Source organism: Bos grunniens, chromosome 13 (assembly GCF_055505025.1).
Source record: "Bos grunniens cultivar Pamir isolate PY7600 chromosome 13, Bosgru_T2T1.0, whole genome shotgun sequence".
Lineage (NCBI taxonomy): Eukaryota > Metazoa > Chordata > Mammalia > Artiodactyla > Bovidae > Bos > Bos grunniens.
In genome coordinates, this window is record NC_141177.1 from 63,431,615 (window position 1) to 63,447,273 (window position 15,659).

Sequence of the window (15,659 nt, forward strand, 5' to 3'; positions counted from 1 at the left end):
AGTTGGGCTATTTCAAATCCTGAAAGATGATGCTGTGACAGTGCTGCACTCAATATGCCAGCAAATTTGGAAAACTCAGCAGTGGCCACAGGACTGGAAAAGGTCAGTTTTCATTCCAATCCCAAAGAAAGGTGATGCCAAAGAATGCTCAAACTATTGCACAATTGCACTCATCTCACACGCTAGTAAAGTAATGCTCAAAATCCTCCAAGCCAGGCTTCAGCAATAAGACTGAAGGCTTCTGAACTGTGAACTTCCGTATGTTCAAACTGGTTTTATAAAAGGCAGAGGAACCAGAGATCAAATTGCCAACATCCGCTGGATCATCAAAAAAGCAAGAGAGTTCCAGAAAAACATCTATTTCTGCTTTATTGACTATGCCAAAGCCTTTGACTGTGTGGATCACAATAAACTGTGGAAAGTACTTCAAGAGATGGGAATACCAGACCACCTGATCTGCCTCTTGAGAAATCTATATGCAGATCAGGAAGCAACAGTTAGAACTGGACATGGAACAACAGACTGGTTCCAAATAGGAAAAGGAGTATGTCAAGGCTGTATATTGTCACCCTGCTTATTTAACTTATATGCAGAGGACATCATGAGAAATGCTGGACTGGAAGAAGCACAAGCTGGAATCAAGATTGCTGGGAGGAAATATCAATAACCTCAGATATGCAGATGACACCACCCTCATGGCAGAAAGTGAAGAAGAACTAAAGAGCCTCTGGATGGAAGTGAGAGAGGAGAGTGAAAAAGTTGGCTTAAAGCTCAACATTCAGAAAACTAAGATCATGGCATCCAGTCCCATCACTTCATGGCAAATAGATGGGGAAACAGTGGCAGACTTTATTTTTTTGGGCTCCAGAATCACTGCAGATGGCGGTCGCAGCCATGGAATTAAAAGATGCTTGCTCCTTATAAGGAAAGTTATGACCAACCTAGATAGCATATTCAAAAGCAGAGATGACATTTTGCCAACAAAGGTCCATCTAGTCAAGCCTATGGTTTTTCCAGTAGTCATGTTTGGATGTGAGAGTTGGACTATAGAGAAAGCTGAGTGCTGAAGAATTGATGCTTTTGAACTGTGGTGTTGAAGAAGACTCTTCAGAGTCCCTTAGACTGCAAGGAGGTCCAACCAGTCCATTCTAAAGGAATATCAGTCCTGAATGTTCATTGGAAGGACTGATGTTTAAGCCGAAACCCCAATACTTTGGCCACTTGATGCGAAAAGCTGATTCATTGGGAAAGACCCTGATCCTGGGAAAGACTGAAGGCAGGAGGAGAAGGGGTTGACAGAGGATGAGATGGTTGGATGGCATCACTGACTCAATAGGGGATGAGTTTGAGTGAACTCCGGGAGTTGGTGATGGACAGGGAGGCCTGGCATGCTGCAGTTCATGGGGTTGCAAAGAGTCGGACACGACTGAGCAACTGAACTGAACTGATGTGTCTATGAAGGAATTTAATGAATCTGTTTTGTGCAGCTCCTGATGATGTGCCTGACAATACTCCTGTGCTTCAGCATCAAGATTCAGTGTCAAAACTCCCAATGCAAGTACAGAAACAGATATCTTCTGGAGAAGGAAAACACGGTAGTAAGTACAACAGTTATAGATGCCTTTAAATTTTTAAAAAATTAATCTTACCTGATCTTTTTTCTTTAGTTCATGAATATGTGTTTGAGCACGTATAGCAATTTTGCACTTCAAATATGAATAATATAAAAAATTAGAGAACTGGAACCATTTAACATTTGGCTGATATTTCTTGTTATAAGGCTGCATTGTAGAGACACTTCTTGCTTATTAACCACCAAGGCCCAGTAACTGCTCAGTAGTCTTTCAAAGTGATTCTATACTTTCAGCCACCAGTAAGAGATTAGGGGTCCATAAGCTGGGTGGATACCTCAGATGTGTGGCTGTGTTCTTTTGCCACAGACTCCAGTAGGCATCAGAGAGACCTGTAACTTAAAAGACAGTGGATTCAAGGGGCCAAGGAAAAGGTTTTCCTGTGTAGCCATTTAAAGGATCTCCAGGCCCTGGTCAGCGTACAGGTCTTTTTGATAACCTAATTGCTGGGTGCTGTCATCAAGATGGCCATGTAGGGGGATGTGTGAGTACCAGTTTCTGAACAGTCCCACCAGTCATTGGGGATCCTTTGTATTTGTACGGGCTGAGAGCCTGAGTGTGACTAAAACTCAGGCAATTATTGCCTCCAGAGAGAGTCCTACTCTCCCTTCCCAGTTAGGAACTTCCCATGAGTCTTGGGTCCTTGTTTCTTGTCCCAGTAATATCCTAGACATGTTGCTACATATGGGTCAAAATGGCATCCAGTGCTGGTTGGGTAGTACCCTTGCCTGGACCAACTAGGAGACATTCCTTACTCTGCAGAAGGCTAGTCCTACATCTGGGAGTGAAATTTCCTGGTCATGGCCTTGTGGAAGGACATTAAAGGAGTATTGAAAAGTATTACACAAAAGGCAAACAGATCCTGATCATCTGTGTGGACAGGGATGCTGAAAAGGGCATTTGCAATAAGAATTGATTCAGACCTATTTTTCTGAACTTGGGCAAGAGTCACAGTGTCATCAGGTAATGGTGTTTCCAAACATTGTACTATACTGTTGAGTGACTGAGGATTGAGTTTCCAAGCACCCAAGGCCTTTTGGGAAGCTCAGATAGTGAACCTGGGCTTCCTAAGCACAGCAACAGTAGCAGTTTTCTTGTTGTTTTTGTTTGTTTTTAATTGCTGAGCCTGTTAATGCTCTTTTTGAGGGACAAAACTTCTAGCTGGTAGTTTGGTAGGTTTGCTGTCTTCCATATGTCCCACTAAAATTTTCTTAACTACAATAATTTTGTTTATGGCTTGAATTAGGTGCTATCAGGTATGCATATCAACAATATGTCTCTAATAATAATCCATTCAGTAGTAGTGCCACAATAATGATATGTTATATCTGTAGTCAAGCTTGGTAGGGGTCTTGGTGGTGGTGGCTTCTGACAGGAAATCAGAGCCTTATCCATTTCTCCTCATTCTCATCCCAGGGATTTTGGGGGTCATAGTCAGCTGTGCATCGTTATCCCAAAAGTCCAAAATATGCAGTTCTTCCCCATGTGTACTTTGAACTTTGACCCTTTCACAGGACCTCATTTCCTCACTTTGTGCATAGGACATTTCATAGTCTTGTTTTTTTTATTTTTTATTTTTTTGTAGTGTCTTTTTTTTTAATTTAAATTTACTTATTTTAATTAGAGACTAATTACTTTACAATATTGTATTGGTTTTTTTTTAATGTAAAAAGTTTAGGTAAAAATTGGTAGGACTCTATGATTCATTTTAGAATATCCTGGGAGAAGAAGGAAGAGCACTTCTATTAGTTGTAGGAATCATTACCAGGCAGACCTGAGGGAGGGTTGCCATTTGGCCTCTAAAGGACCCCATGGACTGTAGCATGCCAGGCTTCCCTGTCCTTCACCATCTCCCAGAGCTTGAAAGGACATGAGTTATGAGTTTCTAAGTGGAGAACCCACTGATCTCTTCTTTTGCGCTCCCATTGTTTAACAATAAGACCCAGAGGTTTATTTGGAAAAGCCCTACCAAATCCTCCAGTTACATGTGCTCAGTTACCATTTTAATGTCACTTTCTGTGATGATCTCTCTCTGTTATTTTGGCAGTAGTTACATTTACCCTGCCCAGGAATTTGTCAGTTAACATCTGGATTATGTCGCTGACAAATTGATCTAACTTTCTGAGGAGGTTTATTTGAGCTAGATAACCAGCAGGAATGGCACTAATTAACCTAGAGTCTTGTTATTAATAACAATCTCATTATCTATCACTGTCACTGTCTCCTTGTAGAATCTGGGGACCACCAGTGTAGTTTGCAGAGATGCTGTCCTCTCAAAGCTTGGTCTAAACATGTGTTTTGGTCATAGGAAACCCATCACTGTTGGGCCAAAGCTGTCAGAGCCCAAATAGTTCCCAGATGAGGAAGAAGGATGTGGATGTTCCTCTTAGCCTCCTTGATCAAATTTTCTGCTTTCAGGACACTCTTAAACAGGTCCACCCACACAGTAACACTGTTCTTGCTAACTTTAAGAAAATTACCTCCTTGAAATCAGTTCATTCCATATTTTGCTTGCTTGAAAATTTTATGAATTAGTAAAATTATCAGACTAGAAGTAGAAAGTGTTGAAGGAAAAAAAAGTAGGGTAAAAAAGATTCCTACTTCATCATGCAAGTGAACAACCCAAGTCTGTGAGATCTCTTTATATCATGGACAATGCAATCTCAAAGTGTTCTATATTCATTTAATTCAATCATGGGTCTCAGTAACTTGCTGTATTGTAGGCTGTCCATTGTTGTTGGTGCTGTGTGCTGTGCCTAGTCGCTCAGTCATGTCCTACTCTTTGCAACCCCATGAACTGTAGCCCGCCAGAATGGGGACCTCATTAAAGTTGACAACAATCATTGGGTGCAACTGAGTTTGCAGAGGATGTGACAATTTTTAGTACTGTCATCAGAGGACAAGGAGTACCCAGGGATTGCTTCCATAAATTTCCCAGAGTCCTTCTGTTAGATCACTAATTCCACCAGGCATTTTGGCAGGGATTCTGGGGCTAAAGAGAAGGACCATCATTACCCCTCTAGCCCAGGAAGCTTGCATAAACAATTTGCTAGCCCTCTCCAAGAGTGCCCCCAGGCGTTCCTAACGTAGCATTTCTTGAGACTCATAGCTGTTGGTAGCAAAGTGCATTGTTAGACCTTCAGACTCTTGCAATTGACCAACTAGTACTCCCCAACAGGCCTTGTAGTCCTCTCTAGTGTCTCCCCAAAACCCTGGGGGATCTTCATGCTTTTTACTTTTCCAGAAAGACATTGTGCTTAATTGGGCCACTCTGCCTGCCACCATTTGTCACTGAGAAGAGAGCTATCAGTTGTGAAGGTGATCTGTAAAGACAATGAACCAAACTGAAAGTAAAAGGCCTTTATTCACTTACTGCAATAATTAAGTAGGAGTCTAAACATGAAAGGGCACGAGCTCTACCGGTGTTCCCACCAGTCTTTCTTTCTCCCATGACATCTGGCAAGCATTTGATGTATTGATAATAGGGGAAGGGAATGTCTCATTCTGGGTACAGATATTTGTACCACATCACATCACCTGTACACCATGTATACTACAATTTATATACATATATCATCATATACTATAATTGGTACTATGTTACTTTTTCATTTTATTGAGATATATTTGACATATATCATTGTGTATGTTTAAGATATACTGCATAATTATTTGATTTACATATATTGTGGAAGGTACTATACTATTGTTTGAACACTCAGATGATTTTGAATATCTTGTGATTACAAATGATGCTATAATGACCAACCTTATGCACAAGTATTTTCATTGGTTCGTCTGTACATATATATTATCCAAAGCATAAATAATTTATGAACATTAGAATCTACTATAAACATATTGATACCTGAGAATATTTATAAAACAAAGAGACAGCTTCAATAAATATCCATTAAAAATATTCTGTAAATTTTCATATCAGGTCTATTGTTATGATAATTTACTTAGGACTTTATGCAAATGAGAGAAAATGTTTCTGAGTTTAAAATCTAGAATTTTTACAGTCGTAATTTTTCCTATTAAGAGACTTAAATTATCTCTTTATATAGCTCCTGATAAAGTGCCAGGTGGAAATCTTATACTTGAACATGAAGATTCAGAGTTAAAAAAACAAGCACAAGTAAAGAAACAAAGAACTTCCATAGGAGAAAGACTCAAGAGTAAGTATGATAATTAGCAATAACTTTATATAGTTTTAAGTTAAATATGTCAGAAGAGCTTTATTTGGTTCATAAACATGTGTTTGAACAAATATTTTGTAGAAATTTAAAACTTTGACATAAAATATGATAACCCTGATAAAATTATAGAACAAAAGCAAATGTATTATATGTTTTGTTTGCAATTTCTTATCCTAGGATTATTACATGACCAAAGTCATGCTCCTATTATTCACCAACACCAATAATAGACCTCATAAAGAATATGTACTTTTTAGCCAGCTCTGGCAGATTATGGACTCAAAGCCCAGTGAATGACTTTGATGTGTGGTAGTGGCCATAGATTGCCATAGGCAAAGAGAGATGTTACTGAGGTTTCTAACTGAAACAGTGCTTGGAAATGAGAGGGCTCCATGAAAAGGGCACATAGGGCAGTCAGCTGAAGGGCTTCCAGCAGATCCTGCCCATCAAGGCCCCAAGCAGACAGTGGTCTTTGTGGGAACCTGATGGATGCTAGGTGATCCTGTGAGAGTGAGGCTGTGTCTGTGTAGTCCCACCAGTTACTCTAATGATTTTCATTTCAGAAGCAGAGAGGGTCAAAAGAATGACAGTCATTTTCTCTGAACTATGCCCCTTACAGATCATGCTCAGGAATTTTACTTCAGTTTTGAGTCTTTGTACCTTGTTGTTAATGGCCTAACTGCATCCTACTTGTAAGCAAATAGAACATCCTGTTCTTTTGGGGTACTGCCCTTGTCTGAGCCCACTAGGATGATTTCTTTGAAAGAGTGGAAGGCTAGTGCTCCCTCCAGGAGCAGGACTTTTCCCAAGTCTTAACCTATTCATTGATTACAGATAGAGAATTTAGGGAGTCTCATGGGAAGATCTTGGTGGTGCACTATAACCCCTACTGCATAACATCAGACTAATCCTTTCATCCACGTGGAGAGTGATGCTGAGAAGGGCATCTGTGATGTCAGCTGCATTGTACCAAGATTCTTTATCTTGAATAATATCTTCTCTAAGTGTCACAATGTCAGGTACCACTGGTGCCAGAGACAGTTCTAATGCTTTTTGTTCAGTTCAATTCAGTCGCTCAGTTCTGTCCGACTCTTTGCGACCCCATGAATCGCAGCACGCCAGGCCTCCTTGTCCATCACCAACTCCCGAAGTTTACCCAAACTCATGCCCATCGAGTCGGTGATGCCATCCAGCCATCTCATCCTCTGTTGTCCCTTTCTCCTCCTGCCCCCAATCCCTCCCAGCTCAGAGTCTTTTCCAATGAGTCAACTCTTCACATGAGGTGGCCAAAGTATTGGAGTTTCAGCTTCAGCATCAGTCCTTCCAATGAACACCCAGAACTGATCTCCTTTAGGATGGACTGGTTGGATCTCCTTGCAGTCCAAGGGACTCTCAAGAGTCTTCTCCAACACCACAGTTCAAAAGCATCAATTCTTTGGCACTCAGCTTACTTCACAGTCCAACTCTCACATCCATACATGACCACTGGAAAAACCATAGCCTTGACTAGGCGGACCTTTGTTGGCAAAGTAATGTCTCTGTTTTTGAATATGCTAAGTTGGTCATAACTTTCCTTCCAAGGAGCAAGTGTCTTTTAATTTCATGGCTGCAGTCATCATCTACAGTGATTTTGGAGCCCCAGAAAATAAAGTCTGACACTGTTTCCACTGTTTCCCCATTTATTTGCCATGAAGTGATGGGACTGGATGCCATGATCTTAGTTTTCTTTTTTTTTTTTTTTTTTCATGATCTTAGTTTTCTGAATGTTGAGCTTTAAGTCAACTTTTTCACTCTCCTCTTTCACTTTCATCAAGAGGCTTTTTAGTTCCTCTTCACTTTCTGCCATAAGGGTGGTTTCATCTGCATATCTGAGGTTATTGCTATTTCTCCCTGCAATCTTGATTCCAGTTTGTGCTTCTTCCAGCCCAGCATTTCTCATGATGTACTCTGCATAGAAGTTAAATAAGCAGGGTGACAATATACAGCCTTGATGTACTCCTTTTCCTATTTGGAACCAGTCTGTTGTTCCATGTCCAGTTCTAACTGTTGCTTCCTGACCTGCATATAGATTTCTCAAGAGGCAGGTCAAGTGGTCTGGTATTCCCATCTCTTTCAGAATTTTCCACAGTTTATTGTGATCCACACAGTCAAAGGCTTTGGCATAGTCAATAAAGCAGAAATAGATGTTTTCCTGGAACTCTCTTGCTTTTTCGATGATTCAGCAGATGTTGGCAATTTGATCTCTGGTTCCTCTGCCTTTTCTAAAACCAGCTTGAACATCTGGAAGTTCATGGTTCACATATTGCTGAATCCTGGCTTGGAGAATTTTGAGCATTACTTTACTAGCGTGTGAGATGAGTGCAATTGTGCGGTAGTTTGAGCATTCTTTGGCATCACCTTTCTTTGGGATTGGAATGAAAACTGACCTTTTCTAGTCCTGTGGCCACTGCTGAGTTTTCCAAATTTGCGGGCATATTGAGTGCAGCACTTTCATAGCATCATCTTTTAGGATTTGAAATAGCTCAACTGGAATTCCATCCCTCCACTAGCTTTGTTCAGAGTGATGCTTTCTAAGGCCCACTTGACTTCACATTCCAAGACATCTGGCTCTAGGTGAGTGATCACACCATCATAATTACCTGGTCATGAAGATCTTTTTTGTATAACTCTTCTGTGTATTCTTGCCACCTCTTCTTCACATCTTCTGCTTCTGTTATGTCCATACCATTTCTGTCCTTTATCGAGCCCATCTTTGCTTGAAATGTTCCCTTGGTATCTCTAATTTTCTTGAAGAGATCTCTAGTCTTTCCCATTCTGTTGTTTTCCTCTATTTCTTTGCATTGATCGCTGAGGAAGGTTTTCTTATCTCCCCTTAACGTACTCCATTAAAATACCCTAAACTCAGTAAATCTCACAGTGGGGACATGGTGGGGGTTGTGCTAGTTGATATAAAAAGTACATTTCTACCAATAACATATTCTTTAATAGAAACCACAATATTTGGGGTTTTTAGAGGCCCAAAGTGTATTTACTCATAGTTGTGTCTGGAAAAGAGTTATGGTAAAATAAAACTATACAGAATTATCTGTTTCCTCCTCATCCTTCTATAATGGCTATGGGAGTCACAGAAATTTGTTCAGCAGTATCCAAGAGGCCCAAGAAATGCAATTTTTCCCCTCCTTACTTGGAACTTTGTAAGGGTATGTCCTCAGGTCCCCACTGAAGACATAGAGACCTTGTCTAATGTCTAGTTATGTTTATTTATCAAAGCTTACAGGTCTGAGTAAAAGTAGGAAGCATCTGTATTGATGGATCTTACAGGTGCTACTGTTACCAAGTTAAACAAAATTACCTCCTCCATCAATGAATCAAACCACCCAATACACATAGTATTTTAACTTGGATCCTTCTCCTTAGTTTTTATACACATGTACATATATTCATAGACACATACGTGTGCGTGTGCACATAAATATGCATATGTTCATGCATACTTATATTCAAGAAATCATGAGGACTCTCAGACACCTTTAGTTTTAGTCTCTCAGGTCTGCTTGCCTTCCTTCATTTCGTGTGTGTGTTTTCCATGGTGTTAAACCTGACTCTTACATCAACAGATTTATATATTTGCTCCAATCCCACAGTGCTTCCACCCCTGTTACAGAATTACTTAGCATGTACCACTACCAAAAAAAAAAAGAGAGAAAGGCTACTGAAAATATTTAGTGATTTGGTTTCTGTCTTTCCCCCATACTTTTGCCCAAGATTGAGGGTATGTTTCAAACACTGTATTTATGACTAATTGGGATCATTGTTGGTTTTTTAACCCTTCAGTAGGTTCATTTCCAGAGAAGGCAATGGCACCCCACTCCAGTACTCTTGCCTGGAAAATCCCATGGATGGAGGAGCCTGGTGGGCTGCGGTCCCTGGGGTCACTAAGAGTCAGACACGACTGAGCGACTTCACTTTCACTTTTCACTTTCATGCATTGGAGAAGGAAATGGCAACCCACTCCAGTGTTCTTGCCTGGAGAATCCCAGGGACGGAGGAGCCTGGTGGGCTGCCGTCTATGGGGTCGCACAGAGTCGGACACGACTGAAGCGACTTAGCAGCAGCAGCAGCAGCAGGTTCATTTCATTTGCTTTCAGTTTTCATTTCCTCTTATTATCCTTGTTGGTTTAGTTCTATTTTTGAAATGTGTGCAACATATTGACCTACTTACCAAAGATATACTTAAGGGCATCATCTCTTTCCAGTGCATCTCTGTGCATTCCCCAGTCCTCTCTCTCTCTCCCTTTCTTCTTATGCTTATCTTTTCTGTGCTTCATCTTGTAAAGTTAATATCTATTTTTTCATTTTTCTGATTACTTCTTTCTGAACCAAAAGTTAGCATACTACATACCCTTTAAAATTTTTTTCCACTTAACATTATCTCCTAGAAATCCCTCCATGTAGTTTATAAAAATCTTTTATTATTTTTATGTAAATATATAAAATAGTACCACATTATATACCACAGTTTATACTATACCATAATTAATTGTATATGCCTTGGTTTATTCAACCAATAAGGGGCTTCCCAGGTGGCGCTAGTGGTAAAGAACCTGCCTGCCAGTGCAGAAGACATAAGAGCTGCAGGTTCAATCCCTGGGTTGGGAAGATCCCCTAGAGGACATGGCAACCCCCTCCAGTATTCTTTCCTGGAGAATCCCCATGGACAGAGGAGCCTGGTGGGCTACAGTCCATAGGGTTGCAAAGAATCAGACACAACTGAAGTGACTTAGTACAGCATTTAACCAATATCCTATTCTTGAACATTAGCTGTTCAAGAAATAAAATATCTTGCAATTACAGATAATATTATAATGAATAACCTTGTGCATATGTATTTTTATTGTTTCATCTATTATTGTGTATTTATTTAGTGTATACATGCCCCCAAAGTAGAGATTAATATGAAATATATTTGATGCCTCAGAATATCTTTGAAATAATGAGACATTTTCAGTAGCATCCGTTAAAACTTTTCTTATTTGCATGTAAGATTGTTATGACAATTTACTGATAACTTTAAAAATGAGAGAAAATTCTACTGTACACTTGCTGTAAATTTGAAATCTAGAGATTTCATGATGGATCTGTTTTTCCATTTACTGAACTAAATGCATCTCTATGTAGCTCGTATTGGAGTACCAGATGAAAATCTTACGGTTTTTGATCAATATCCAGTGTCAAAACTCCAAACGCAAGTAGAGAAACAAATAAATTACAGAAGGGAAAGGAGTCAGAGTAAGTATAATAATTATGGTAACTTTTAAATTATTTTAATCTCATCAGAAAATCTTTTTTCTTTGGTCAATGAATATGTATTTGAGTGTACATTTTATAGAAGTAAAATAAATGACCTAAACTGTGAATACCCACAGATAACTAGAGAACAAGATCCAAAGTGTTAATACCTTTGGATTGTAATTTCTTTGTCATAAGATTATTTCACAGCCATAAATCATTCACTCAGTATCCACTAAGCTCAGTAACTGTCCAGTCATATCTCGAATTGTGTATACCTTTTAGCTGACTCTGGGAGATTACAGGTTCCAGGAAATTCTGCCCAGTGGGCACTTCTGACCAGTAGCAGTGTCATTCTGCCTAGGCTCCAAATGACAAACAGAAGTTTTTGAGATCTGTAACTAAAACAGCAAATAGAAATCAGAGAGGCTTAGGGGAATGGCAGCCTGGAGGCTTGATGGAGAACCCCACCAGGGTATTCTGTTAGTTGGGCCACACAAAGGTGAGGTCTTCTTAGTGACCTCATAGGTAGGTGCCATCAAGTTCCCTGTTTGGAAAGTGCCAATACCAGAAAAGTACCTCTTTTTATTTGGGGAAGTTGAGAGGACCAGATATTGTCAGTCATTTCCTCTGGATAGGATTTTGTTGCTTTTTCTATATCGTGCCTAGGAATTTCACTTGGGTGATGGGTCTTGGTGCCTCATCTGTATTAATGACTCATCATTTTGCCTCATGTGAGTCCACAGAATGACCAGTCATCATTGGGTAGTGCCCTTGTCTGGGACCACCAGGAAGACGTCTTCAACATAGTGGAAAGCTAGTGTTCCTTCCAGTAGCTTGAATTTTTCTAGGTCTTACCATATCTAATGACAGATAGTAGGGGAATTTAGGTAGACTTTTGGATGGACATTAGTGGTATATTGCAAACCATTACACATAAAATTAAACTGATCCTGATTATCCACATTGACAATGATGCTGAAAAGGGAGTTTGAGATGTCAGTTGTTGTATACCAAGTTTTTTATCTTGGGCAATAACCTCTGTGACAATGTCAAAGTCAGGTACTGCCAGTGCTCAGAGTTTTACTACAATGTTGAGCTGCCAATAGTCATCAAGACTCCATGCTCCTAAGGCCATGTGCACAGGTTAGTTGAGGCTATTGAGTGAGAATTAGTCTCACGAAGGACCTTGTTATTCTTGAACTTAGCAATGAAGGTGTTGCTTTTTGCTTTTTTATTCTAGGCAGTTTCTGCTGTTTTTGAGAAACAACAGCCCTAGGGGCTGCTAGTCAGGAAGGTTTATGGTCTCTTATATGCCCGCTAAAATGGTGCCAGCCGGAGCAGTTTTCTTCAGGGCTTATGGGCAAATGTGAGCAGGTGTTCACTTAGGCAGCACATCTATATCACTCATAAATTCAATAGTGAATGCCCTAAGAAGTTTTTGTTGGAGTTTGGAGTTGGCCAAAGAGACCCATCCATAGCTGGATCTAGGTAAGGGTCCCACTGGTAATGACCTTAGATCCAAAATCAGAGACATTGTTTTTTCCCCTCATTCTGGTGCTGGGGTTTGAGGGTCACAGCCACCTCTGTACTGGTATCCCAAAGTCCCAGAAATGTAACTCTTCCCTACCTCCACATTCAACTCTGACCTTGGGATACAACCTCTGGTCCCTACTGGAGATCCTGAGATCTGATCTGCAGTTTTGTCTTGTTTGTTGCTGAATGTTAGAGGGGCTCACCTATTCATCTCCATATTCACAGGGAGAGCCAGAGATAATAATTTCAATTCATCATAGAAGTTGTTAAACATGCAGACTCTAATGAGGCTGTGTTTTGTGGCCCTTACGGCTTAATACCTGGCCATCTACCTCCTCTTTGAGTATCCAGACTCAGAGAGCTTCTCTAGAAGCATCATCGAGGAGAAAGCACATGGTTACCATTTTATATTGCTCTCTTAGCCAGTCTTTACCATTTGAGCAGAAGGTGTTTTTTCTGTGTCTAAAAGTAGGTCAGTTAAGTTCTGGATTTTGTTGCAGAACATTATCACCTGACCTTATAAGGAACTTTGGTTTAGCTCAATAACCAGCAGGAATAGCAGAAATAAATCTAGAAACCTGGCCTGGTTAACAAGCTTATCTACTGTTCTTATTCATCACTATAGCATGATTAACAGGGCTGCTATAGACTCTGCAGTGGTGGTCCAAACATTATTTTAGTGACAGGTTCAGGCTGAAAGCTGCCAGAGCATAAATAGTACCCAACTGAGAAAGGAAAGGGTCTAAGTGTTTGCCTGTCCTCTTCCCTCTTTCTCCCTCCACCTTGAGCAAACTTCCTGCTTTCAGGGCACACTTAAGAACGGGCTTTATAGTGATGCAAGCCACAAAGCACCACAGTGCCTCACTGTGTTAGATTACTTCTTTCATCATGCAAGTGCACAACTCAAGCCTCTAAGGCCTCTTTACATCACATACAGAGCAATCCCAAAGAGTTCTGTATTCATTTAATTCAATCATGAGTCTCAGTTTTAGGCTGTCCATCATTGTCTGGGACCTCATTAAAACTGACAACAGTATTGCATGAGAACATAGAATGTTGCATCCATGAATCAAGGTAAATTGGAAGTGGTCAAACAGGAGATGGCAAGAGTAAACATTGACATTTTAGGAATCGGTGAACTAAAACGGATGGAAATGGGTGAATTTAATTCAGATGACCATTATATCTACTACTGTGGACAATAATCCCTTAGAAGAAATGGAATAGCCCTCATAGTCAACAAAAGAGCCTGAAATGCATTTCATGGATGAAATCTGAAAAACAACAAAATGATCTCTGTTCATTTCCAAGACAAACCATTCAATATCACAGTAATGCAACCACTAATACCGAAGAATCTGAAGTTGAATGGTTCTATGAAGACCTACAAGACCTTATAGAACTAACACCAAAAAAAAAAAAAAAATGTCCTTTTCATCATAGGGAACTGGAATACAAAAGTAAGAAGTCAAGAGATACCTAAAATAAAGAGCAAGTTTAGCCTTGGAGTACAAAATGAAGCAGGGCAAAGGCTAACAGACTATTGCCAAGAGAACACACTGGTCATAGAAAACAACCTCTTCCAACAACACAAGAGACTACTCTACACATGGACATCACTAGATGGCCAATAACCAAAATTAGGTTGATTACATTCTTTGCAGCCGAAGATGCAGACACTCTATACAGTCAGCAGAAACTCTATACAGTCAGCAAAAACAAGACCGAGAGCTGACTGTGGCTCAGATCATGAACTCCTTATTGCCAAATTCAGACTTAAATTGAAGAAAGTAGGGAAAACCACTAGGCCATTCAGGTATCAACAAAATCAAATCCCTTATGATTATACAGTGGAAGTGAGAAATAGATTCAAGGGATTAGATCTGATAGACAGAGTGCCTGAAGAACTATGCACTGAGATTCATAACATTGTACAGGAGGTGGTGATCAAAACTGTCCCAAAGAAAAAGAAATGCAAGAAGGCAAAATGGTTGCCTGAGGAGCTCTTACAAATAGCTAAGAAAAGAAGAGAAGTAAAAGGCAAAGGAGAAAAGGAAAGATATATTCATCTGAATGCAGAGTTCCAGAGAATAGCAAGAAGAGATAAGAAAGCCTTCCTCAGTGAACAATGCAAAGAAATAGAGGAAAACAACAGAATGGGAAAGACTGGAGATCTCTTCAAGAAAATTAGAGATACCAAGGGAACATTTCATACAAAGATGGGCACAATAAAGGACACAAACAGTACAGACCTAACAGAAGCAGAATATATTAAGAAGAGGTGGCAAGAATACACAGAAGAAGTATACAAAAAAGATCTTCATGACCCGGATAATCACAATGGTGTGATCACTCACCTAGAGCCAGACATCCTGGAATGTGAAGTCAAGTGGGCCTTATGAAGCATCACTACAAACAAAGCTAGTGGAGATGATGGAATTCCAGCTGAGCTATTGAAAATCCTAAAATAATGCTGTTAAAGTGCTGCACTCAATATGCCAGCAAACTGGAAAACTCAGCAGTGGCCACAGGACTAGAAAAGGTCAGTTTTCATTCCAATCCCAAAGAAAGGCAATGCCAAAGAATTTTCAAGCTACCACACAGTGGCCCTGATTTTATATTCTAGCAAAGAAATGCTCAAAATCTCCAAGCTAGGCTTCAGCAGTATGTGAACTGAGAACTTCCAGATGTACAATGTAGGTTTAGAAAAGGCAGAGGAACCAGAGATCAAATTGCCAACATCCTCTGGATCTTAGAAAAAGCCAGAGAATTCCAGAAAAACATCTGCTTCATTGATTACTCCAAAGCCTTTGACTGTGTAGATCACAACAAACTGGAAAATTCTTAAAGAGATGGGAATACCAGACCACCGTACCTGCTCCTAAGAAACCTGTATGTAGGTCAAGAAGCAGCAGTTAGAACCAGACACTGAACAATGGACTGGTTCCAAATTGGGAAAGGAGTACGTCAAGGCAATGTATTGTCACCCTGCTTATTTAAC

At 40.0% G+C, this 15,659-nt stretch overlaps 1 protein-coding gene across 1 annotated transcript in view; it reads left to right on the top strand.

Annotated features, from left to right (window-relative positions):
* CCDC7 (coiled-coil domain containing 7) overlaps nt 1–15,659 on the top strand; it is a 274,689-nt gene that overhangs the window by 165,840 nt on the left and 93,190 nt on the right. Inside the window, exons 31-33 of the mRNA XM_086334569.1 lie at nt 1,488–1,598; nt 5,702–5,812; nt 11,012–11,122. Coding sequence (XP_086190695.1) covers nt 1,488–1,598; nt 5,702–5,812; nt 11,012–11,122 — 333 coding nt within the window. The remainder of the gene's footprint in view (nt 1–1,487; nt 1,599–5,701; nt 5,813–11,011; nt 11,123–15,659) is intronic.